Below are 27,118 nucleotides of genomic sequence, written 5' to 3' on the forward strand. Positions count from 1 at the left end.
CTCTCTTTTTTTTCTTCTAAATACTAGGCTTAGCCCAGTTATTTTTTATGAGGTATTTGTAACACTTCGGTATCTGCAGAAAGATTGATTAACGACCATAACATCAAGAATAAACTTATTTACCGAATTAAAATCATCATATAATTTCAGGTAACAATATATCAATTATATTGTCCATGTATTTTTTAGAAATGTATTATTCAATATATTTACTAAACATGTATTATATAATGTATTCACAATATATTACATAATGTAAAGTGCCTGGACACACACCATATTTTGCATGTGTTCCGCCAAACAGATATGAAGCAAATAAATAAGAAAGGAATGGAATTCCGCAATTTCACTTAAAAATAACTACTAGCTTTAAACATAATGGAATATATCAACATTTTGTAAAAATTCAGTGTATATAAAACACTCAAGTACAAAAATGAAAAGCTTTCAACATATGCTAAAAGGCTGTTTGCATTACAACAGGTGTTTGGGCTGCTTCTCTGTAGACCTGCTAACATTGTTCTTCTGAAACTATGAGACGTTACAAAAAATTGCTGCTTCCAATTAAAAATTCATTAATAGCTATGGAATTGTTACTGAAAATAGAGCTATGAAAGTAAAAAAAAAACACTAATAAACTGGAAATACATTTTTACAATTTCATTCTTTTTTCATATTGGTGGGCATACAGTTTAAATATAAGGTGACTTAAAATATGAACAGCCTGTTGTGTCCTTGATTGTTATTGACCTCTCTTTTTTTTCTTCTAAATACTAGGCTTAGCCCAGTTATTTTTTATGAGGTATTTGTAACACTTCGGTATCTGCAGAAAGATTGATTAACGACCATAACATCAAGAATAAACTTATTTACCGAATTAAAATCACAGTGTCTGTGTTTTTATCTGCTTTACATGGATAAACTTATGAAGCCACCTTGTTTTAAATTTAGTGCTGTCTGACCGTCGCAGTCTCCCATTATATGCAATATATAAATATATTGTTTGAAAACACTGCATACACTTTTAAATATATTAATGTGAATATATTTATTTACAACATATTTTACAATGTATTTTGAATATAATTTAGAAAAATAAAATGTATAAATGTAAATATGTTGATTTACAAAATATAGTATATTATAAATATATTTAAGCAACATGTCATGTTTAAGAAAATATATTATAAATACATTTCAGGTTTAAAAAATATGTAATTCCATATATTAAAAATATATTTATTTTCCGTATGGGATGTCTTTGATCAATTTTTATTTTTTATTTTAAATGCAGTAGATGTTGAACTAATAAACTGATTGGGGTTCTTCCCCTAACACGAGGAAGTTGATGATGAAGTATAAGGCATATATCTGCTGCTGTATACTGCTAGTACACAGCAGAGTGCCTATTAACGGAGAAACTGCCCAATTTTGCTCCTCAACAGACAAGAACAAAATAGCAAGAAAAAGCTTTTAGCATTTAAAGAGTAAAACCGAGTATTCAATACTTCTTAGTTGGACTCAGCAGGCCTCCGATTTCAAGGCCGGAGTTCACAGTGTTATTGTATTGGGGTTTGGTCCAGAGTTCTCACATGCTGTTGTTTTCATGTTCATAGGGCCCTAAAGGAGACGTCGGAGAGAAGGGGGACACTGGCCCCCCTGGTGCTGCTGGGCCCCCAGGAGTAAAGGGCCCCCCTGGCGAAGATGGATCCAAAGGCAACCCCGTGAGTCTGGTTACTTGTGGTTACTGCTTTTAACTTTCTGTAAAAAGACGTCAAGCAGACAAACGTTCTGGCTGCAGTTCAGTCTACGGGACGCTTGGAGAAGGCGATAGCCAAAATGCTTTGTCTACTTGGGTGGGTTTAAAAAGGTAAAGCTGTAATAAAACAAGTCATGCAGACTTATATTTGAGTGCCTTCTTCAGTGTACCAGCTGTGGCCAAAGGTTTTGCATCAACTCGAATTTTAGGATTGAGACATCTCAAAAAAAAAAAAAAAAAAAACTCCTATATGAACAGAATATAGATCTTTTATTTAACATCATGTAATCAAAGAAATTATAAAACCATATTGCAAAAAACTACAAAGTGGTATGTAATTCAGTACGTTAATGTAACATTATTCAGCGGGTTTCATTTGACTTTATGAAGCAAAAATTAGTTAATTCTATAAGGTAATGCAAAACTTTTGACCAGAGCTGTACAGTTCACGCAGAAGCCAAAATGTTTGTCTGCTTGACTTTGTTCCCCGTAGTTTTCCCTTTGAATTCTGATGGGAGTGTCACCCAGTCAGTTCTTGTCCTGTCTTTTTGACACCAAATTGCCTGTGGTTTATTCTTGTGGCTTGTCTACTGGGGCCACACCTGAGAACACAAAACTCGGCTCACTTGTTACCCACAGTACAAGGACTACATACTGGAAAGCCAGGTCTGTGGAGGTGACAGGACACTTCATTACCCCCAGCTTCACCTCCTACAGGTCTCCTGCTATTTCCTCCCTTCCGTTTACGTCAGCGTGCTTTCGTTTCCTTGGTAACGGAGCCCTGCTGTCTGAAGTCTGTCACCTTTCCTGGTGCTCAAGATTCTCACTGCTCTGCTATTCAGACACACACGACAAAAACAATACAGCAGCCCCTTATCAAACATAAGAAAGAAAAAAGGAAATGAACCAATAGTGCTACACTTTACAAAGAATACACATCACACGGATGATCTCAAATGTGTCGTTTTATATTGTACATTACAGAATGTACACTGTCGAAGAATAAAGGAAGATACGTATATAAATACCATGATGCCTGAAGGGTAATAGACCATTACATCATTAACTATGTAGTAAATGACATCCCAAGCACATTCATAGATTGTAATAGAAATAAGTGAGTGGAGTTACCTCTATCTGCCTTACTAGTCAAATGACAAGTTTCCTAATTAAGGGCCCTTGTGTTGTAGCTGCTGCTGCTGCTGCTGCTGTTGTCAGTTTGTTTCACAGTCACTAAGGTCTAATATGTGGTGCACATTTTTTGCATTAAACCTGTTATGTATATTAAACACTTTCATTAGAAAACCGAACAGTGGGATTTGAGAAACATTTATAGTATCAGAAGCCAGGGCCTGATGATAAGGTACTCTTTGCTGTCCATAAAGACATTGAAATAAAAAGCAGTGTCAGTTTTGCTTACTGCTTCCCTTGCTGTCAGGGGTTTTTATGACATGCCACGTCAGCACTCCCTTTGAATCTCAAACCAACCTGCACTGAAAATCAGCTTGGATAAACCTTCCGTCTCTGTAAACCTTGCACTGTTCAGCATCCCGTTTCATTGTTTGAAGCTGTGTTTTTTTTATTTTTTTTATTGGTGCCGCTAGAAAATGCAGACTAAAGGGCTTTGCAAAGCCTCACTTTAGCTCAGCTTTATAACATGAGTTATCTATAGCGTGACTTTAAGACATAGGAAGACCGCAGACCACACTACTGCCTTAGGATAAGTGTCAAAAACATATTGGAAAATACATGTACTCTGTGACACTGTTTGATTGGTTGGTGCCATAAAAATATGGAACTAATGCAGGAGCTGTATTTATTTTGATGGAATTCCCCCCCTCCATGCCTGATCTCAGTATTTTTGTCCTCATGCTACGAATAATAAACCCATCTTCAAAATAAGTTCGAATGACTTTTCCCTGCTTTCCCCGTCCCACATCCTGGCACTCGGGGCCAAGCTGATGTCACAATGCGGTTCTCTTATCTCGGAATCTGGGTGTGACCTTTAACATTCTCCTCCGAAAGTCACTCGCGATGACAGGATCCTCTGTCCCTGGGCCTTTCGTGTCACTTCCTGTATTCCATGGCAAGACAATCTTTGTGTCAAGCTGTTTAAAAACAGGATGTGAAAAATAACAATAATAAAGGTTTCTGTGTCGATGGCCAAGCTGACTCCTAATCCCTCCCTCTTTAAATATTGAATCATGGGAACGAGTGGTAACGAGTTTCAGTGACTTTTGTCTACAGCACTGTACAGCTTTGGCCAAAAGTTTTGCATCACCCCATAGAATTAACACATTTTGCTTCATAAAGTCGAATGAAACCTGCTGAATAATGTCACGTTAACATATTGAATTACACACCGCATTGTAGTTAATGAAAATGTGGCATCTAACATGAAATACTGCATTACTATTATGGCTTCCGGTAGATTTTTATAATATCATTTTCTAGTTTCTTTCATTACATGATGTTAGATAAAAGATCTACATTATTTTCATATAATTTTTTATTTATTTTTTATTATTTCTCAATCCTAAAATTCTAGGTGATGCAAAACTTTTGGCCATAGCTGTACAGTCCGCCAAGGAATTTGAACATTTTAAATTATTATTTATTTATTTCTTAGCAGACACCCTTATCCAGGGTGATTTACAATTGTTACAAGATACCACATTATTTTTACATATAATAACATTATTTTTTACACATTATTTTTATATACAATTACCCATTTATACAGTTGGGTTTTTACTGGAGCAATCTAGGTAAAGTACCTTGCTCAAGGGTACAGCAGCAATGTCCCGCACCTGGGATTGAACCCACGACCCTCCGGTCAAGAGTCCAGAGCTCTCACCACTACTCCACACTGCTGCCCCTAAAACAAGTTTTAGACTCTTTTGCTTATGTCGTACTGTGTTTTTCTCCCATGCATGGAAGTTAGATTTAATAGTGGTAAAAAAATGATATAATGCAGTTTGTAAAACGGCGCAGTAATTTTGGATTGAATCTACCCTTTGTGATTCAGAAACACAGCGCTGTCCGCTGAAGGCTAGTCTGAGACAACCAGATCCTTTTCACATGTGTGACTTCAGCTAGATTTGAACCCAGGCCTTCAAAGGTGAAAGGCTGATAGAGCAGTAACGTACTGCGCTACCTTTCCCTCGCTTGTCTTGTCTTGAAACTTACGACCACTGGATGCTATAGATCGCTTCCTGAATTGATTTGTTTCCTGCTGCTAACATCCACACTGAAAAAGGAGAAAGACAGAAAACCCCCACACAAGGCTGGCAGCACACTTATCCTCTGCTAGGTATAGATACTGTAGAAGCAGGGAGTGTGCGGGTCAAGCAAGGAGAACGCCCAAAGAAAATTACTCTATCAGAAATCAGTCATTGTGTTTTACAAGCTTTTAGAATGATGCTGGGTTTCTAAAATAAGACATTCCCTTGTATTGTGTGTGGCAGACCCTCCCTGACACTGTGTGCGTTGCTTTATATCAGCATGTTGTGTGGATTTCATTTCTAACTGCTGGTCTGTTCTGCGTTTTCAGGGTCCAATTGGATTTCCAGGAGACTCTGGCTCCCCAGGAGAAGCTGGGATCAATGTAAGTAAGAGCAGGTCTTCCTTTGCTCAATGACAGGACAAGGCTATCAACACTTATAAAAGTTACCCATAGTAAAAGCAGAGCCAAGTGTTAAAAAGCCTAGTGAAAGCATGGTTAAGCACAGCAGAGTAAATCCCATAGTTAAGTATATTAAAAAAGCACACCATGATAAAATATAGCAAACATATTGCATAACCGTGGGAAAAGCATGGAGGAAAACTGGAAACCGGCAGTGCAGATTTACTGTGGTAAACTTAGAAGGAAACAGCAAGGTGTCCGTTTCCTTTCTTGATTTTCTGTGCAACTGACATAGCAATCTTTACACTAATTTGACTTATGGCTCACAGACAGACCCACCTTTTAGTTTATAAATAGGTTACCAACGTAGATTATAGGTCAATGCACACTGGAGCGGTTTATTTATCCAAACCTCTGGTGCAAAGTTATTGCACAAATAATAGTTTAGCATTTCTCCTTTGCGCCTTGCACACCTAGTCCCTAAGTGTTTTGATTCAGCTTTATTGTTATGCATGTTAACAATGCCTGGAGTGTTATTCATGGCACGGAGGCCCATGGTAAGCAGTCTAAAGCAGCCATCCCTGTGCTGAATGTACAAGTACGCTCACACAACTGGAATACAATTAACAGCATTTACAGATGATGGATGATGCCTCACGGAGCAAAATCCGCTGTGCACTGGCCTTTACAAAAGAAAACAGTTTGCTAAATCAAAACCAAATTGGGGAGTGTAAGAACATCACACTTACAGAGATATTTTACAGTCGGTTGACTCCATTTGTGTGTGTGTTTGTGATTTATTTAAACAGGCTTTATTAAGGCTCTGAGGAGCCCGACCCTCCCGTGATTGATTAAAAGTTAGTTTCAAAGAAGTGCCCTGCAACACAGATAGAAATAGTGATCTCTGAACTGATGAACGAAGTTACAAAGCCTCAGCCTGTCAAATCAACTAGAACCATTATTATAGAACGAGGGGTAATTAGTACTTGCTAATGAGCGAGAATTTTAATTACATGCAAATGTATTATTATACATCCTTTTGATGCATTGAAGCCAACCTTTACTTAAGCTTTTATCGGAGGGATCTTGAGGCTAGGCCGTCTCTCCGGTTTCCGCTTTTCATTATGAAAAGTTATTTGTTCGTTCTGCATTAGTTAGCGGAACGAGGTGAAGACACAAATTACACCTCAGCGTTGTAGACGCCTTTATCTTTTAATGCTGCAAAAGTTCATGCTTTGATAACTGTTTGAACTGAACAAACCCAGTGATGTTTTTTTCTGGTCTGTTTTATGTCATGTTAGGGTATCGACGGAGAAGCTGGAGACAAGGGAGATGATGGCAAGCCTGGCAACCCTGTAAGTATTTATTGAGGATTTCTTTTTTTTTTTTACTTCGCCTCCCTTACAGATGTGTACCGCATCCGATATTTACAAACAGAAGATAGTCGCAGTGCGTAAAAAAACAACGCTCTTTGTTAACAAGAGAGACGCTGATTGAAAAAATCACCAGGTTCCTTTTGAAACCCTGTTTTCACTTCTGCTGTGCCTGTTGTCTAAGCTTGAGTGCCCATCCCCAAATGGACCGTGTGAAAGTCAACTGGGGCCAGTGTCCTTAGTGAGGGTGCCAGAGCACATCAGTGTACACCCGGGGCGCCTGACTGTTGTTTCTCTATTTTCGCCTCTGCCTTGTCTCTCTAGGCTGTTGCGGTCTCCTGCCTGAGGTTTAGCATATCAGTTTGTTTTGAGATAATAAAAGCTGAATTGAACTATAGTTAGATGCCACAGAGACAGCCCATATGTTAAAGGAGGGAAAAAAACTGAATTTGAGTGGCTAGCGACCATCTTTAACTGGCTACTGTAAATGAAACAGGTAGATAAAACAACACTTTAGGTCACATGATAGCCAAATGGCCACTAAAACAGCTGACATCTTGCCTAACAATAGTACTCTAATAAATCCTGAAGCTGCTTAGATGAAAAAAGACTATTCTGTATTATAACGCACGCTAATTATTTTGCATGGAAGCGATATATATATAAATACCTCTATAAATATATTTTAGTTTCAAATAAGGTTGTCTTGTCCTATGTCTGGAAGTTAAACCGCGCCAGTGAACAGTGAAATAATGCAGGTCATAAACCAGTACTGATAATTTCTTTTGGATCAAATTCACTATAGCTGTTTGTTACTTTTTGTAATGTTTTTTGTTTCAGTGCTATACTATTTGTTTCCCTATGGCTAAACAGAGAAAATTAAACACTTAAAACCTGGAGCAACTGATCCGAACAGGAATGGGAGCCGGTAGATCCTGGATTTTAAATTCTCTCCGCCGCTGACTCATTCCATAACCCTTGGGCAAAATCAGATCCTTTCTGCATATCCTAGCGAGCCATAACATGCAGTGCTGTTACTCTCCTCTCAAAATACAAAGTGGCATGCTATTTATCCAAGGGTATCGCAAGTGCACTGACCTGAGGCAGGGACTGCGTGACCCTTAGGTCAAGAGAGCACTGGTACAGTTGCAACACTGTTCTTGACGTTTAAGCGGTACTGTGTTGGATTCAGACAGGTCCCTAACAAGTCTCCATACCTCTGACATACCAATAGTAGCAAAATGTGTAAATTCTATAGGGTGATGCAAAACTTTTGGCTGTAGCTGTACATCTGGCAGAACAACATGCTGTCAGTTTTAAGCTTGGAACCATGTGAGCTAAAGGAGTAGCTCCTTTGGCCAAGCGAGTAAGAGTTCTGTACATCAGCCATGCCTGTTAGCATTGGTCCAGCACTTCACCTAAGCTGACCTTGTATTTGTGCGTGTGAAAGCAGTGAACGCACTCTGGTTCTGTGCTGTGTCCCCTGGCCCTACAGCTGATGCTAATCAGATCACTGAAGCCTGCGTCTTGTTCTTTGTGCTGCAGGGCCCACCAGGAGCCTCAGGGGAACCTGGACCGCCTGGCCCACCTGGGAAGAAGGTGAGGGGATGTAACTGACTGAGCCGCACTCCTTTATTAATTCATCCAGAGCGTAAACCAGGGCGAGCACGCCTGCCCGCAGGATCCTATTTCCAGCGAGGTTTTAGATAAAGAGGCAGAAAAACACTACGCCTGCAGACAATTGTAGAAATCTGCGGTCATGCAAGAAGAATGAAGCGAGCAGTGCCATGAAACCAAGGTTTTAAAAAAAGTGGTTCGCAGGGCTGTTATTTACCCTCGTTTATTATTATTATTTATTTCTTAGCAGACGTCCTTATCCAGGGTGACTTACAATTGTTACAAGATATCACATTATACATTATTTCACATTTTATAGATACCACATTATTTTTTTTACATACAATTACCCATTTATACAGTTGGGTTTTTACTGGAGCAATCTAGGTAAAGTACCTTGCTCAAGGGTACAGCAGCAGTGTCCCCCAACTGGGATTGAACCCACAACCCTCCGGTCAAGAGTCCAGAGCCCTAACCACTACTCCACACTGCTGCCCCATAATTTTATTATTAAAAATAACGATTCCAGGATAAAAAGGGAAGGCCCTTGTTTTAGAATATTACTGTACAAAACAGCACAAAGAGCAGCTGATGGTAAATGGATTTTTGCAAGCCTTAAGATGTTGGAATATATGTATTTTTTTGTTACTATCCAATCTGGAGGTGACATGGGGCAGTCAATTGATAGATTTCTAAAAGTATTATTAAGTGAAAGCTTAAAAATAATTGTGATATGTTTATTTAAACCAAATTCAGGTACATTAACCCCTTAAGGCACGCAAGGAATTGAGCGCTTGTTCAAACGGTTTCTTCTTAAAGTACTGTGAGAGCGACTCGAGTATCGCGAGGAGGAAACGGACACATTTTGGACGACCAGATCCAACATGTCAGCAAATTTTAAAGCCTGTTCCGTGCAAAACCTGATTGCAAAATAATAAAAAAGTTAGCATATGCCCCTTGTACCTTAAAGGGTTATGCAATGCAAAGTCTGCATGCTTGCTTGCACACGCCAGTAGATACTACACTTGACTTACACTTGCAATCCCAGCTCCATCTCAACACAACTGTAACACACGGCTACCCCTTCACAGTGGCGGCTGTGCGTGGCGGCTGTGTGAAATAAACGATCGGGTGTAACTGTGATCGGGTGTCGCTGTTTTTGTTTCTCAAGGGACCTCTTGGAGCTGCTGGTAAAGAAGGGAATCAGGGACAGAAGGGAGCCAAGGTGAGTCTGCCGCCCCCACCCCTGGCACACCGGAGGCTGGTGTCTACAGAGCTGATGTTAAAAGTTCCTAAGTTAATATTTAAGCTACATGTGCTTCAAGAGCAGGTGGATCATAGAATCTACCGAACAACGTACAGGAACAGCATAGTTCTACTTTAGTAACACTGGGTCTGGATTTTCCACTTTCCTTTACTGATCTGTGTTGAAAATGCTGCTTAGTGTGCTGAGAGAGTCTTCGCTGGGGATTCTGAAGGGAGCGTCTCATTGGCTCTGGTGCTCCCGTGGATTAGAGAGGCAAAATCGGCAGGGACTGTTTCTCCTCAGCGAACCCTGCTGGCCAGGTGCCCAGTTAGCTCAGAGCAGACACCTGCAGGGCTGCCCTTTATCCTCCAGTGGTTGGTAGCTCGCTGACATCCACTCTCGAGTTCCTGGGTATGGAAGAGGAAGCAGGCTCGGTCGTCGGATCGAAGGACGCCCGCTGAAACCTCAGTTCTCCTGAGCTGTGCGGGGAATTGCTGCGGTGAGGGGAAAAATGATTGGACATTCCAAATCGGGGAGAAAATTGGGGGTAAAATAATTGCAGGTCCCACACACTGTTCAAGATGTTGGTTTTCTTCCTTCAGCGATATAAACAGCAACAGTGTTTGGATCTACCTTAAATAGAGACCCAGGGCAGTAGGACAGCCGGCTGCTGCTCCCGTGTGTCACCGAGTTTGTGTTTTCTTCACAGGGGGCGTCAGGAGCCGAGGGTCCTGTAGGGAAGACTGGTCCAGTCGGGGCTCAGGGACATCCGGGCAAGCCTGGACTGCAGGGAATGAGGGGCATCCCGGGGCCCGCTGTGAGTATGACGTGAAACGAGAAAAAAAAAAAACAGCATTCTGGTCTGTTGAAACCCCCTCCATGTCAATGGAGCCTGAGGAAGCCTCCTAGCAAGGTACTGTAGTTCACTGACTGAGCTGGGTAGTTAATCTCCAACACTGCCCTCCACACCTTCCCTTTATCCCAGCCCCTTCTCATCCTCAGCCACTGAGAAGCCAGACCTCGCAGCGCTGAGGCTAGTAAGCTAAACTGGTTATTCTTTTTTTTATTGTGAAATATATCTTCTTTTTCAGGGAGAACAAGGTCTAAATGGACCGCCTGGACAAAGTGGACCTCCCGGACCGTCGGTAAGCTTCTGTTCATATTCATCTTCTGCAGAGCAACCATTACAGTCTGAAGGTTTTGAAATACACCACTGGGGTCCCATTATAACAGAGCATTACCCACGAGAAACATTAGGTTCTGATACAGTACCATGCTGTGTGGTGTTGATGTAATATCATGTACAGTCATATTCAGCTAAGAGAATACCCCTCGGGAAGCAAGCGAAGCGTTCTCTTAGCCAAAGTATTCTCCAAGACAGAGTTGACCACCAGACACAATATGAATCAATAAATAAATCAATATGTATTACCTGTGATGACGCATGTGCATCAACATGTGAAATGAGCAATAGGCAAGTGTATGTTAATAAACTATAATAATAAAGTAATAGACAAACTAATGTTAATAAACTAACTGTCAAACTAAATTAACACAGCACACCTAGACACGTTAGAAAATGCAGCAGCAGCTCTAGATTAATCATGAATACATGTACAGGAGCAATATTCAAGACATGCACAAAATTATTAAAGAAGAATGGTGGAGCAACTCACCAGAACGGGAAACACCAAAATCTGATTCAGGTTTTTTTTTCAAGAGCTCGAACAATTTCCAACTTTTTGTAGCAAGAGAAACAGCGGCGCGTTTTGCTGTTTGTTTACATACCATGATTTTGTAGCGATGAGGTGCACTCTTGGAAAGCAGAATACCAAACAAGGCAATGATAAATGACGACGCGTCTGGAGAGATTGAATAAATCAATCAAAAGTCACTTTTGAAAACCATTTGAATTTAAGTTTATAACAAAGTTTTAAGGTATCAGGTTACAAAACAGTACTGTATCAGTTGTAAGTGAATCGCTAGCGGTGCCAAGAAGGTGTTCTTTTAAGCGAAGTTCCTGTTCCTTTAGCCAGAGCATTTACAATGGGAAAAATCTTTTTCACCACAAGGGTGTTCCCTTAAGCGAAGTGTTCTCTTAGGAGGTGCGTCTATACGCGGAGACTACTGTATTACCAGCACTGTGTAATAGGATTATGGTACAGCAGGGAGTATAGTTTTATACCATTGTGATACTATTGGTAAGTCAATATCCAGCTATGGCCTATAGAATTAACACATTTTGTTTCATATAGTTGAATGAAACCTGCTGAATAATGTTACGTTAACATATTGAATTGCATACCAATGTGACATTTCGAATTCTGAAAAATGTGACATTTCGAAATCTAACACAAACTACTGTACTACTATTATGGCTTCCGGTAGACTTTTTTAAGCGATATAATTTTGTAGTTTCTTTGATTACATGAGAGATCTAAATTATGTTCACATGGTTATTTTTTTTATTTAATGATTTGTTTTGGTACAGAACCATTGCATTTCCACAGCAGTTGTCTATCAGTGTGGGGTACTCCCACAAAAACGCCTCACCCTCACATTTCATGCTTTGTCTTATTTTACAGGGCCCTCCCGGCCTGCCTGGTCTGAAAGGGGATGTCGGAAGGAAAGGTGACAAGGTAAGCTCAAAAAAAAAAAAAAAAAAAAGGTTTTGAGCATCAAACAGTTAATCCCATTCGCACTTTCACCTCCAGGATCTGGGTTCAAGTCTAACCAGTGACCCCTGTACGAAATGAGTTTTGACGGTCTCAGCCTTGGGGTTTGATTTCCTCCTCCGCCACTCAAACTGCTTGTAGTTGACATGTTACCTGTCAGGCTCTTTCATTAGCTACACAGAACTCAAAGGTGCAGTTTCGAAAGAATCACATTAGAGGGAGCAGCTGATTGGTTACTGAGAGGAAAGGTGGCGATACAAGAAGTGTCTGAAAGCACGGCTTGCAAAATTTGATTTCTTTAACCTAGCGTAGTACCAGATATAGCGATTTAGAATGAGAATGTATGTTTGCTAAAGCATGTGTTTCTTTCAAAACTGCACATTTGACACCTATATAGTGAATAGGGAAAGTTTACTGAAACTATTTTGCGAGTTTCAGTTAATAAAAGGAAATCCAGGATGTTGAGCTCTGTGGAGGAGCAATGCTCCATGTAAGTGGCTGCTCAGTGATTGAGTGACATAGTGTTTACAAAGGAAGGGCTTGTTTAGGACTGAAAGGTGCTTTGCAAAATGCCAGTTCCACTCCATTCCGTCCCATTGTGCCTCTGATATGCACACAATCTCGCATTCTCCCCATGCTCTTCAGCTCCTCAGACTGCATAGGAGTGACATAAAGGAGGAGTTAATAACAGGAAGAGACTGTTCAGTTGTTTTTTTTCTGACATTTCTGGCAAAACAAACGTAGTAGCGACGGGTTAGGCAATAAATATTTATCTCGAGAAAGAAGCTGTCAGTGTGTGTTTGTTACCTGCCCTCTATCTGTCTGCTTCACTGACTTGCAGAAGTATTTGCAAGGAAAAAGAATCTCAATGACTCTCGCTTGTCGTCAAGCATACAAAGTGAACAGGTGCATTTCGGTAGAGAAGACACTTCACCCCCCCTAAGAGAAAGGATGCTCCCTGCAGTCCAGGGCAGGCTTCAGGCATGAAGACTGAACTGCTCCCCCCCTCCCTCACCCCTCCCTCACCCCACTAAGAGAAAGGGTGCTCTCTCCAGTCCAGGGCAAGCTTGAGGCATGGAGACTGAACTGCTCCCTCCCTCCCTCACCCCCCTAAGAGAAAGGGTGTTCCCTACAGACCAGGGCAAGCTTGAGGCATGTTCACCACAGGACAATGTAGGGAAGCTACATGCATTAAAATATCATTTAAAAAAAAACTGCACCACACAACGATATGTATAACGTTCCACCAAAGATCCCCCCCACCCCAAAATAAAACAGCAATTTGTTTTTGTGCTTCTGGACATATAAAATGTGAAATCATGTTGTGTAGTGTCTAGAGATGTACTAGCATTGCAAGGCGTTCAATTCAACACAATTCTTAAAAAACAAAAAGGAGCATAGCCCGTGCAGGCTGTGCTGTGAAAGAGATCCGAGACTGATTTCTCTGGAGAGCCTATTAGAAGAGACCACAGGGACCCAAATGTCATCAGATAATTAAACACATATTAAAACCTGGAATGGATGAAATAGGAGTCTTATTGCTTTCTCCCCGCTCTCACTGCTTGTGATTGCTGCTTATGTGTGCTACATGGATGTATTGTTGCAATTTCTTTTTTTTTTTTTTAAACACAATTGTTTTGAAATGTTTTTTATTCATATATCATTTATTTTTTCCTCTATTTTTTGTACCATTTCAGTTTGAGTAAAGACCTTGATACAGTAAATGCATTCCTTTATATATATATATATATATATATATATATATATATATATATATATATATAAACAAGTAGCTTTCGAGTTAAGGGGAATGAAAGCAATGAATAGTGAACAATGGGTAATCTGGAAATATGCAAATTTCATCATTACAAGAACCAATCAAATCGCATGAAAGTCGCCTAAGGGCTTCTACATTGTATAATATACTGTGCTTTGACTTTTAAAATGTAGAAGCCTTTAGGCGACTTTCATGCGATTTGATTGGCTCTTTTAATGCTGACATTTGCATATTTCCCGATTACCCATTGTTATGCGTAAAGAAGCTGCTGTTATAAACAAGTTGTCTTTTAAAAGAAAAGTTCCGGAAGGTGATGACATCATGACTTCAGAATAGAATGTTCATTCCAAGAGGTTCTAAAGTGCCTCCTTTGAAAATGAATTTGCCTTCTTTTTGCTTCCTGGCTGCATTTGTCCCATAGCAGTGATTTCTCCCCATTTATGTCTTCTGGCAACAGGAGATGTAGAGGTGTTAATTCTTATACTTTGTAGATGTTCCACGAAGCGATAAACGTTTAGTATACTATTCCTTTACTGGTGAAAATCTCATGAATAGTAAATGAAGATTCTGCCCCTTTGATTACTGTGTTGTTGTGGATGTATACGTACAGCGCGACCTGTTGCATGGAAATGAGCCTGTGAGATTGTCACAGATGGGTTGCATGTTACTATGGACTAAATATTTTCTTAGATTTGGGTCTGTTTTGTAAGACATCAATGGTGGATTATTGAAAATAGGAGCTGTAGAGGGATCTTGTTGGAGAATACTAAAATGTCTGTGTATGAGAGGCTGTGTTATTTTGGCCACAGGATGATAGGTAAGAACCGGGTGGATTATTAGTATTCTGTGTGATGCTTTTGTACAAAGTATCCTTTCTGTTTATCGTAGATACACGCAACTGAGCTTCTTGAATGGTTGTGTCTGGAAAACCACAGTTTCTGAAAAAATGCACACATTTCATTTGCTTTGTTTGAAAAATCCCTATCATGACTGCAAGTGCGTCTCAGTCTTAATAATTGGGAGTACGGAAGGGAGTCACGACAAGCTTTAGGATGTGAAGAGTCGTATCTCAGGTATTCTTTGTAGAAAACGGTGGTGCTATATATATAAAACAATGAAAAAATATATATGTAGCTGACACCTTTCAGATGGCTTTATTATATAGCTCATAGCACACACTGCCACCAGCGGCTGGCTGTTGGAACTGCAGTATTTAAAATGTTTTCCCTTCCTTCTCTTCGCAGGGCCATGCTGGCTTGATCGGGCTGATCGGAACTCCTGGAGAGCAGGGGGAGAAGGGAGACCGGGGGATGCCCGGGAACCAGGGAGCACAGGGACCCAAAGGAGACGGGGTCAGTGGTGCCACTATACTGTGGACAGTGCAGAGCAGATAGCAGCGTGCCTGAAAATATATCAACTGGGTCGATCTGCTGAGAGAATACTGTTTCATATCTCCTTCCGTCACCGATTTTTAAAAATGTATTTATTGATTTATTTTTTGAAATTTTGAAGTTTGTGTGACTATGGAGTTCTAGAAGTTGCCCTGCCATAACTTTGGGGGAAAAAACAAACAAACATCTGCATTATAATATAACAGATAGGAATCTTAATGTGGTACAATTATGCACACAGTGGATATATATATATATATATATACAGGTATATAAACAAATAGCTTTCGAGTTAAGGTGAAAGAAAGCAGTAACTATAAAACTGTGGGTAGTCAGGATTTATGCAAATATCAGAATTACAAGAGCCAATCCAATCACATGAAAGTCGCCAAAAGGATTCTGCATTCACAGCGTTTTAAAAGTCAAAGCACAGTATCTGCAGACATGTTTCACCCTGTTTGGGGCTCATCAGATCAGCATAACTGTACTTTGACTAGTGAAAATATATATATATATATATATATACAATAAGTCATAGCAGCTATCCACAAATGGTCTCTGGCCATTCCAAGCTTAGGTGGGGTGAACACCAGCTTGTATCTTACACAATTTGTTAAGATTATTATTATTCGTTTATTTAGCAGATGCCTTTATCCAAGGCGACTAACAGAGACTAGGGTGTGTGAACTTTGCATCAGCTGCTGAGTCACTTACAATTACGTCTCACCCGAAAGACGGGACACAAGGAGGTTAAGTGACTTGCTCAGGGTCACACAATGAGTCAGTGAGTGATCCGGGATTTGAACCGGGGACCTCCTGCTTACAAGCTCTTTTCTTTAACCACTGGACCACACAGCCTCCTATAATACATCATTTAAGTAGGAATTATTAAATTGTACGTAGCAGACACCTTTCAGATGGCTGTATCGCGCCAGTAATCGGGGTCAACGACAACAATACACACATACATATCATAACCCTTCGTTCCGCTCGGCCCAGCTTGTCCAATGGGTCTTGCTGTGTCTGATTGTGCTGTTCTTGTTGTTGCAGGGTGTGGTCGGTCCCCTTGGCCCCCTCGGTCCCCCGGGACCTCCAGGTCTACCAGTAAGTGAGACACTCAGATAATAACCTTCCTCTTTCCTGTCAAGCCCAAGCTCTCACCGTCTTACAAGCCTCACTGCTTCTTCACAGTCTATTTCATGGTTCTCTTCAATTCGGTATTCAGTCATTTACACTTAGATGTGAGATCTTAATAGGAGCGGATGCTGCAGCAATAAATCGCTTCCCCACTGTCTCCACATTGCAAGGTTCAGGGGCTGCGATAGGGAAGCAGTGTATTATTCTGTAGCTGTGAAGGGAAAACAAAGAGGTGGGATTGATGAAGAAAGCATTGTGTCTGAACGTCTGCAGAAATGAACAGAAAGAAACAGAGAATGAAGATTCAGGACTTTAACTAATTAACATCTATTGCAACGAGTAGCTTCAGCCCTTCAGCCAAATTCCTTGAATCGTTATGTTTGGTCAGACCTTAATAAATTGCACATTATTGTATGTCAGCTGAAGCCAAATTGTTCCAGTGCTACAATTCTGTATTTAAAAATCATACATGATGCTTTAGCCCCTGAACACGATTGAAATGTGAAAGAGTTCAGAGCGGTTATCTTTCTGAGAAGCAATTAGCATATTTTACATTCATTTGCATAATTACAATAGGATGTGCACCAGCACGGCGGTCTGACTGGCGCACCCCAGCAGAATCTGCAAATACATCTTTCACTCTATAATGCTCTTCTATTAAACCTGCAAATGGACCTTAATACTGTTAAATAAATTCTCAACCCAGTATGACTGGGAGAGCCCAAAACATCCCAGACAAAGCTTGCAGGAACAAACTGTGCAAATACAGTAGCTGTTCTGCCTGGCATTCAGGCAATCGTTACCGACACATATTTGGAGGGTATTGTCGTGATTTTACGTCAGCAGGGAGATACGGAATGTGCAGTTGTTTTTTTAGCATGGTAGATGTTGCAGGAACGTTCTCAGTGCAATGGAATAAATATTGCACAGTGGTCCTGATGTGGCAGTCCTCTGGTCTGGTTACTGACATGGCACTGCATTGGATGACCAGTGCACACCAGTGCAGGGCTTCCCAAACCAGGTCCTCGGGACCACAGTGTCTTCTGGTTTTCATTCCAACTGAGCTCTCAGTTACTTAACCAAAGCCTTAATTGATCATTTGCTTAATTAGATCTTTTTAATTATTCTCAGCTCCTTAAAAATTGCAGAGTTCAAAGTTACTTACACAATTATATAGTTAACTTGAAATCTCTAACTATTTTAAGAGCTGACAATAATTGTAATAAAGTTCTGATTAAGGGTTTAGTTAAGTAATTGAGAGCTCTGTTGGAACCAGAAGACACCAGGGGGGTCCTGAGGACTGGGTTTGAGAAGCTGTGATACCATTGGCATGTCAACTGTGATACCATGTGATACCATTGGCATGTCAAAATATGCACAAGTTTTGCCACTCCACCGTTCTAGCTGGTGCCAATTGACACTGAAGATCTTTTTGGTGTGGGCTCTTCTTGAATCGTTTTTATTGAGTTGTAATGATGGCTTCATTTCTAACAGGGTCCACTTGGTCAGAAGGGATCTAAAGGAGAATCCGTAAGTAATCCCCCCTGTCCTCTTGTTTCTCAGTTCACTGTTGTACACTACGTCTATGGAGCATGAGCATTCACAGAGTCCTGTAGTTATTCCACCAATCAGGATGAAAGAATAATGCACAGCCATCCCCGTATAACAGTTTCCCACAGTAAAAGCACAGCAAAGTGTAAAGCACAGTGAAAGCATGGTAAAGCATAGGTAGGCATGGTAAAGAATAGCAAGGTATGGTAAAGCATATTCATAAACATGGCAAACCAGCGTAAACTAGGATAAAATCACACTATAACCCTGGGAAAAGCAGGGACTGCAAAAATACCGCAGTAAACTTTTATAAGGGTCAGGACTTAAATAACTACAGTGCTCCTTGGATGTTTGTGGACTATTCTGTTTATGTAACAAGTATGATGTTTGCGAGGAAACAACTATGCTTAAACCTGAATTAAACCGCTGAAGTCGGATAACTACTTTCCTTAGATCAAGCTCCATATCTTCTTGAAGCAGTGTGGCATAATCTGTAACAGTGTGATTCTGTTGTTGGTTTTGTATGCAACACAAGATTCCAAAATTAGATATTCACGCAGCAGCATTGAATATGAAAAAGTTATTCAACGCTAGATCATAGTAAAAGCTTAGCAAAGTGTAGTAAAGCATAGTTAAAGCATGGTAAGTCCCAGAGAGATATGGTAAATGCATAGTATAACCATGGGTAAAGCATGGAAAAAATGCAAAATTACTGTGCAGATTTCCAAGGACAAATGGGTGAGCAATTCATCTGTGTGATGTTCCTACGATGGAAATTCAATTTGATTCTAGATCTTAATAATGTAAGGATGGATTTGAATTGAAGCCAGCAATGTAAATACATGCTGTCTTGAGTGGTCTTGCAAGTGAAACGATCATCACGCAGCTGAAGTTTAATGCACTCGGGTATTAATCCCTTTGAGCCGTATTTATGATAGCTGGAGCGAAGACCTGCTAACTTACCACACTTCAGAAACTTTGATTTTAAGAAAGTGGCTTAAACTGAGACATACTGTGCATCTTTAAGCTTGCTAAGCTAAAGCCTTGTTGGATTGATCTGAAACTCTTTATTCGGATATAACGGTGCAGGAATGACACAGTCACGGTTGAAGGTTTTATGAATAAATAAAAGCCATGCTCTTGGTTGGCCTGCCCATGAGTGGGAATGGAGCGTCTTTGCAAATTAATATAGAATGCTCAAAGCCTGCTTGGGCAGGGGAGGGCTGTAAATCCAGGGAAAGGAACATGCTGTCTGTCTCCTAGCAGAGCTCCCGGTGTAAATAATGAAATCACAGGAACACTCCAGACAGGGACAGTGTTAAGGGTGGCCCAGGGCTAGTCAAGGTGAAGACATGTAGTGTTATGGTTTAGAGCTACTCAACATTCTAGTATATTGAACATACCTTTATTAAGGGAAAGTGTGTTTGAAAACAAACAGTGGAGGTACGCATAGGCTTTTGATGCCATGGTATGCGAGATACAGTATACATATATCTCACAAGGTAGGGAAAACATGGTCAGGTCCATGAGAGATGCAGCTATTAGAAAGAAAAGGCAATCCTTTTAGGCGTTGTTCATAGCGGTTTTCGGCAGTTTCTGGAATGACAAACTGCCTTTATGTTCCAGGGAGCCACTGGTCAGAGAGGAGACACAGGCCCACTCGGACCCCCGGGACCTCCTGTAAGTATCTGTCTCCTTGTCCTCTGTAACCTCCTTCTGCTGCAAGTGGTAGCATGAGTGTAAGCTATGGAATTATAATGCGATACGCATGTCGCGTGTCAAATGTAAACGTGCACAGCCCATTGGTGTAGTTTAACAATTTTTTTTTTTAATAAAATATTGAAAGGGGGGAATACAAGAGGGACTAAACACTGTAGATGGCTATACTGTGCATTACCCGTAGACAGCAGCCATCGTGCTTACTGGATTAGATCATTCTGTATTGCTTACTAAACGGGACGAACTGAGTATAACTGCTCTGCTTAGTTCCTAGGTTGTGCTTTTTTTGTGACAGAATCAAAATGAATATCAGCTATTATTATAATTTGTTTATTTAGCAGACGCCTTTATCCAAGGCGACTTACAGAGACTAGGGTGTGTGAACTATGCATCAGCTGCAGAGTCACTTACAACTACGTCTCACCCAATAGACGGAGCACAAGGAGGTTGAGTGACTTGCTTAGAGTCACACAGTGAGTCAGTGGCTGAGGTGGGATTTGAACCGGGGACCTCCTGGTTACAAGCCCTTTTCTTTAACCACTGGACCACACAGCCTACTAAATGGTAGAGTTCAGCACAGCTAGTGCACCACGTTTACGACTGTTTTGTTAGCAGGGAAAGACCTAGTAAACAGACACCTCTCTCTCTCTCTCTCTCTCTCTCTCTCTCTCTCTCTCTCAGGGCCCCCCGGCTGAGATGATTGAGCCCCTGCCAGTCCAGGGCAGAGGGAAGAGGAGACGGCACTCGGAGACCGTGCAGGGGGACCAGCCCGAGGACGTGAGCGACACCGCGGACGGCATGGAGGAGGTCTTTGCCTCCCTCAACTCCATGAAGTCGGAGGTGGAGCAGATGAGGAAGCCTATGGGCACCTTTGAGAGCCCTGCCCGCACCTGCAAGGAGCTGCACATGTGCCAGCCCCACTTCAGAGACGGTGCGTTAAACACCAGCCAGACCCCCAGTGCAGTCAGAATGATCATTAAGAGAACTCTGTGCATTGTTTCATAGTTCACGTTCCAACTAATTAATTACTTGCAGTTTCTTATACTGAACTAAGACGGGCCATGGGAATGTACAGCTCTGGCCTAAAGTTTAGCATCAGCTCGAATTTTAGGATTGAGACATAATTAACAAACTATATGAACATAATTTAGATTTATTTAACATCATGTAATCAAAGAAACTACAAAATTAAAATCGCAAAAGTCTACCGGAAGTATCTTTATTAGTTTAGAAGCATGCTTTTTTGAATTCTCTCTTCTATACTGCAAAGGCAGTCCTCAGCACAGATGCCTTCCCCTACACCTGTGTCATTAGGTTGTCATTAGGTTTTTGTAGAGGGTGGATCTGCAATTCATTGCAAATTGAAGTCTTGGGGATGTTTTACGACTCTGCTTCACAAATGTTATCCTCTGATCCCTAATCTCCTTTATTGGCTGATTTCCCAGGAGATTACTGGATTGATCCAAACCAAGGATGTCACAGAGATTCCTTCAAGGTGTTCTGCAACTTCACTGCGGAAGGAGAAACCTGTCTCTTCCCAGACAAGAAATCGGAAGCTGTAAGTAAAAAGCAGCACTGCATACGTTCCCATTGAAAGAGTCTTTAAATAACAACCCAGGGCCAATGCATCCCAGCACTGTCCCACTTAGTGGCATAACGAGACACGAATGTCACAATATGACACGTATCACGATACGCAGATTGTGATGCAGTATGCATCACGATATATGTGACGGTCCGGATGGGCTACTTGTATGATGCACAATAAGGTGCACATTTTAAAGATGGACCATTTTGTTAAAAGACAAAAATGTAACGAGATAGAGAGTATGTATCCCTACAAACTATAAAGTGCACCTATTCTTCATTCAAGAACGATACACGTCTGTATTACGACACTACACTCCACGTAAAGAAAGGATCCCAATTCATCGATACACCATGAATCGTTATGCCCCTGACGCTAATACGGTTTTATTATTTTTGTAATATCTTGAACCAGTAACCCAATTGTGATGAAACTTGGTAAAGACATTCCTTTGCCCAGGTTCTTGGATATATCTTGATTTGAGGATTTGAGTTCTGGCATAACAAAGAGGCTGTTTCTTTAGAGGTTGCACAAAAAACGATGAAAATTTGCACATGCCTATTTTATTTACTGAAAGCGAATACAGGTTTTAATCTCGGAACCCATTTCTTTGGTTTCGATGATGCACAGGCAGCTGTTCTACGTGCTGTGTGGTTGCTAATACTCCCCGCATCTCATTTAAGATGTTAAACATGTGCTTCCTCCCTTTCTTGAACAGGTTAAGCTCGCCGCCTGGAACAAAGAGAAGCAAGGAAGCTGGTTTAGTGATTTTAAACGTGGTAAAAAGGTAAGCAGCGAGCCTGAGTAACTCGCACAGAAATATCACTTCCCACCTGATTATATAAGCAGGGCACTGCATGTAATCCATGTCACTTGCAGGAGATGTTCTTCTGTTGTTGGCCCAACGTCTTTGTTTGCTGGAACCTTCCTGTAGGCACGAATACGCACTTGTTTAGGAATCCGATCGTTTCATGCAACGAGTCATCTCACGTTTTTGATTCTTGTGAATCTACAGCTGTGGCCACGCGTTTTGCATCACCTAAAATTTTAGGATTGAGCTACATAAACATAATTTAGGTATTTTATTTAACATCATGTAATCAAAGAAACTACAAAATTACATTGCATAAGTCTACCGGAAACCATAATAGTAATACAGTATTTCATGTTAGATTTCAATTATTATTTTTTTAATCAATTTGTCAGTTTTTCATGAAGTATATGGGAAAACTGCAAAGCGGTATGTAATTCAATATGTTAACGTAACATTATTCAGCAGGTTTCATTCAACCTTTATGAAGCAACATTTGTTAATTCTATAGGGTGATGCAAAACTTTTGACCATAGTTGTTCAGGGTGCTTTGTAAAACACACTCAAGGTCAGAACGGCCAGTCAGCCCAGTAGGGTATCAGCTTGTATCAAACAGACCCCTGTCTGGTATTCTATATATGAGCAAACCTGCCATTATACATTGTCGTGGGTCTCTCCCAAGCAGAGACAACCGCACTTGTATGCCTTTTCCCTCGATTTGTTGCCATGCTTTTTAAACCTCTGTTTCCTGTCCCCAGTTCTACTACATTGACTCAGACGGGAATCCAGTCCAGGTGGTCCAGATGACCTTCCTGAAACTGCTGAGCGCCACGGCACGCCAAACCTTCACCTACAACTGCCAGAAATCCGCCGGCTGGTATGACTCTACCTCCAACAGCTACGACAAATCCCTGCGTTTCCTGGGGGCCAACGATGAGGAGCTGTCCTACACCAAGACACCCTTCATCAGTGCACTCTACGACGGCTGTGAGGTAGGCTTACACTCTTTGGTTCCAGCATGTCCGCCCGTTGGTGCTGTCCCCTATTTTAGCTTATAGAAGGGTTCTGAACTGGTAACGGCAGAGACTGAGATAGAGAGAGGAGTCTTCTCTGGGTATCCAAAAAGGTAGCACAGGGACGGTGTAGTCCAGTCTCCATGCTTCAAGCCTGCCGTGGACTGGACGGCGCACCCTTTCTCTTGGGGGGTGAGGGAGGGAGGGAGCAGTTCAGTCTCCATGCCTCAAGCCTGCCCTGGACTGGAGGGAGCATCCTTTCTCTTAGGGGGTGAGGGAGGGAGCAGTTCAGTCTCCATGCCTCAAGCCTGCCCCAGACTGGAGGGAGCACTCTTTCTCCTCAGGTTTTGGCGGGTAGTACAGTCCCCAAGTTGATCCAATCCGTGGCCTACGAGTGTCAGTCTTGCTTAATTCTGTGATGTTTTATTTTTTTTGGTTTTGTTTCATTTTTGTTTAGCAGAGTACAATCTACAGATTTTTGTAGAGCACAACACACTTTTAATTTTTAAAATTGTTTTCTTTTCTTTTTGTTTGTAGTCACGGAAAAGTAACGAAAAAACAATTCTCGAAATCGACTCTCTGAAAGTGGAGGTGCTTCCCATCAAAGACGTGGCGGTTTCAGACTTTGGGCAGTCGAGCCAGAAGTTTGGGTTTGAGGTCGGGCCCGTGTGCTTCAACGGCTAAACCGAAGAAAAGGAAAAGAAACTGAAAAAAACAAAAAGACTGTTCCGTTCCGCGATTGCCTCAAGCAATACAGTATTTATATATCGATATTTTTATTTTATCTGTAAATCTGTGGTGGGTTTGTGTTTTTTTTTTTTAATTCCCAAATACAAAAGATGTCAACCCAGCGAGGTTGTTGTCATGTGACTTGAAACAACCAACAAGAACCAAGCTTCCTTAAATCCGTGACTTGAAGAAATGATGTGATTGTCCGCTTCCATGTGATCTAAAAGCCTTCATTAAAGGGAAACTCAAACAGACGCCATTGGACCATGTTAACTGCTTATTCCATGTAGAAGTTTTTTTAGGTTTTTTTGGGAAATTAATAGTGTAAACTTTACTATGGAGCAAATGCTTTTTGTGTGTTTAAGATACATCCAGAGGGTTACACACTGTACATAACTATTTCAAACGTTTGTGTTGCAATGCAATCCCTGCACAGATTTCATACGCAGCTTGGGTGAACCACAGAATCGAGCAATCCGATTGGCCCAGGTGTCTAGGGTGTATTATCCAATCAGGTATTGAAGCGATTCCAATTCTGCAAGCTGGTACCGTCGCTGAATGTGACTACTTCAGCACGGGGCTCCTGTTTTTTTTTTAAAAAAGGGAAATTGTAGTTTCATGTTGCTTAATGGTTCTGTTTGTACTGTACTTTTAATATCACATTGTTAATTTTTTGAGGGATTTGTAATTTTTCCTCAACAATGGTGCTAAAATATATTTTTTTGAGAAAATAACGTAAGAGCATTGGAACAAGAGCGTGCTTATTTTTATTTAATTTTTTTTGTATTTTATTTTATTAAAGCCAGCCGGAAGAGGAGGTTCAAAAGAAGTGAACTCAGAAATACCACAATCCTCTTCTCCTTCGGTTTTCTTTGACACTGTTCTTTGTCAATTGAGAAAGCCATGTTGGAACTTACCTCAAAGTGCTTTACCCTACCAATGTTATCGTTGCTTCACCAATCATGCATTCATTAGCCTATGTATGTACATAGTTATTAATATTGTGCTGGCTTTATTAAATATCGTATTTGCATTTCATTTGATACCGTATGTGTGACGCAGTCTATGGTTGGGCTACTGAATTTGTTGTAGACTACTAATTTCCAAAGTTGCAGTAGCCCATCTAAGTGCAGGACCATGCCATGGCAAGCTCACTGTCTCCCATAGACCCTGTTGTTGATGCAACAATCATTAAATACAATGGAAGCTTTGTACATAATAATATTAACTGCTCTGCCATTCAGTCAGTGCATGGGGCAAGCACTGCTGTTTTTGGATAGGTCAGTTTCCTTGCTTTATTTGATATATTGAGATTTGTTACTGTAATGTGCCTTTTAACTATCTGCACTGAAGAGGTGAAACTATTCATTGATGCAGAACCTGGGTTCATGACCCGTTATGAAAAATGCATAACCACTGTGCAGCTTCCTCGCGTCTTGAATAATGAATTTATGAGACACTTGATAAATGCAAAGGTGCTTATTGAGGTGCTACTGTTGGATTGAAATATCCTTGAATAAACTGTTAAAAGGCTTATTGCACATCTTGATATGTGTCGTGTTGTGAGCTGCAGAAGATGATGTCTGTGATCATAAGGCACTGTTCCACTTCTATTCATAGCTCAGCCCAGCTCTCCCACTTCTCTGTGTTTGCTTTCCATTGTATAGCGTATCTGTGGTACCAATTTTATATACTGTACAGTGCTTCGTTTAAAGCCGTCGCTTGAATAAAAACATGTATTTGTACAAAATTTAAATAAAAATAATCTTTATTAAAAGTTCATTGTTATTGTTGGGGACTGGGGTTGTCGTAAAAGCCAACGATTGAAGAGACAGGTTATCACTGATAAGAAAAGAATCGGGCTGTTTTTTCTACCATTTTACACCCTTGCCACTTATCACAAACTTTGTGCCCAATTCACACACCTCTTTAGCTGAAGGAAAGTGTAAGCATGTGGGGCATTTTTCAAGTTCATGCAGTAAATTGAGGCAATTTAGATGTATTTAGATTGAATTAACACATTATTGATTGGCTATATATCAGTGCAGTGTTATATGAAGCACAGGGGGGGACTAGACGTCCGGTTTGACCAGGACTGTCCCCTTTCTCTATCAACTGTCCCAGTGTCCCAACATTTTCCCCCCAAACTTTAAAGTTCCGGTTTGCAACAGCGCCAGACAGTGCTCCTTACCTTAATTACATAAACAATCGTCAATCATATTCAAATATGGTTCCAGAATTATATTTTTCAGACAGGTTACTATACTAAATTAAAAGCCAAGTGAGTGGGACAGTGTAAAGGACACACCTTTGTAAGGTGGTTAAGGTGCTTGCTTTGGGACTGAGAGGTAACCAGTTAAGACCCTAACTGATGCAAGCAATTGTGGCATTCTAACTCAGCTCAGCTATATCATTAGGAAGTGTGGTTCTCTTTAGTGCACAAACTTGTGATTCCCACCCAAATGTGTCCTAGCGAAGAACTTCATTGAAAATGGCATTTTGTTACAGTGAGCCTCTTTCTCTTTTACTGCTAAATGGTGTAAATGTATATTTCAAATTAAGTTGTTTTGGGGGAGGCAACTTCCATGTGGACTTTTTTTTTCTTAACATCAGTGATCACTCCCCAAAGCTTTGCATGCCACTTCCTTTTTGTTTGTCTGTTGTCTTAGGGTGAATTGGTCTGCCAGAATTGTATCATCAATGCAGTCGCGGGAGAATAATTTCTGTGTCTGTGTGTGCGTGTGGTCTTTGTTTGGTTAGATGCAATACAAGTTGTAGTTTTAGAAGAAATAAAATCAGACCATGTACAATGCATAATAATAAAGGAAAATAAATTCAGAAACAGACTCCACGCTTGAAGGTTTCAATAGAAAGGAATAGTTGATCATTACATCATTAACTATGTAGTAAATAACATCACAAACACATTCATTAATTTAAATAGAAATAAGTGAGTGTACAGTAGTTATCATGGCATCAAACAAAGTACCTAGAAGTACCTCCTATTTGTTTTCAAACACACTTTTCCCTTGACAAAGGTAAGTTAGTCATACTGAAACGATGGGAACTTGAGCAAAAACATATATATATAGTTTTCATCTCTACAA

At 40.7% G+C, this 27,118-nt stretch overlaps 1 protein-coding gene across 2 annotated transcripts in view; it reads left to right on the top strand.

Annotated features, from left to right (window-relative positions):
• Nucleotides 1-25,788, top strand: part of LOC117402031 (collagen alpha-1(XI) chain) — a 135,164-nt gene extending 109,376 nt beyond the window's left edge. For both annotated transcript variants that reach the window (XM_059008212.1, XM_059008213.1), the window contains 17 exons: nt 1,617-1,724; nt 5,313-5,366; nt 6,686-6,739; nt 8,303-8,356; nt 9,546-9,599; nt 10,330-10,437; nt 10,712-10,765; nt 12,206-12,259; nt 15,317-15,424; nt 16,514-16,567; nt 18,095-18,130; nt 19,778-19,831; nt 20,552-20,801; nt 21,316-21,428; nt 22,177-22,245; nt 23,028-23,261; nt 23,820-25,788. In XM_059008212.1, coding sequence (XP_058864195.1) covers nt 1,617-1,724; nt 5,313-5,366; nt 6,686-6,739; nt 8,303-8,356; nt 9,546-9,599; nt 10,330-10,437; nt 10,712-10,765; nt 12,206-12,259; nt 15,317-15,424; nt 16,514-16,567; nt 18,095-18,130; nt 19,778-19,831; nt 20,552-20,801; nt 21,316-21,428; nt 22,177-22,245; nt 23,028-23,261; nt 23,820-23,966 — 1,605 coding nt within the window. In that variant the 3' untranslated portion in view covers nt 23,967-25,788. The remainder of the gene's footprint in view (nt 1-1,616; nt 1,725-5,312; nt 5,367-6,685; nt 6,740-8,302; nt 8,357-9,545; nt 9,600-10,329; nt 10,438-10,711; nt 10,766-12,205; nt 12,260-15,316; nt 15,425-16,513; nt 16,568-18,094; nt 18,131-19,777; nt 19,832-20,551; nt 20,802-21,315; nt 21,429-22,176; nt 22,246-23,027; nt 23,262-23,819) is intronic.
• The last annotated feature ends 1,330 nt before the right edge of the window (nt 25,789-27,118 follow it).

The sequence above is a fragment of the Acipenser ruthenus genome, chromosome 36 (assembly GCF_902713425.1).
Source record: "Acipenser ruthenus chromosome 36, fAciRut3.2 maternal haplotype, whole genome shotgun sequence".
NCBI lineage: Eukaryota > Metazoa > Chordata > Actinopteri > Acipenseriformes > Acipenseridae > Acipenser > Acipenser ruthenus.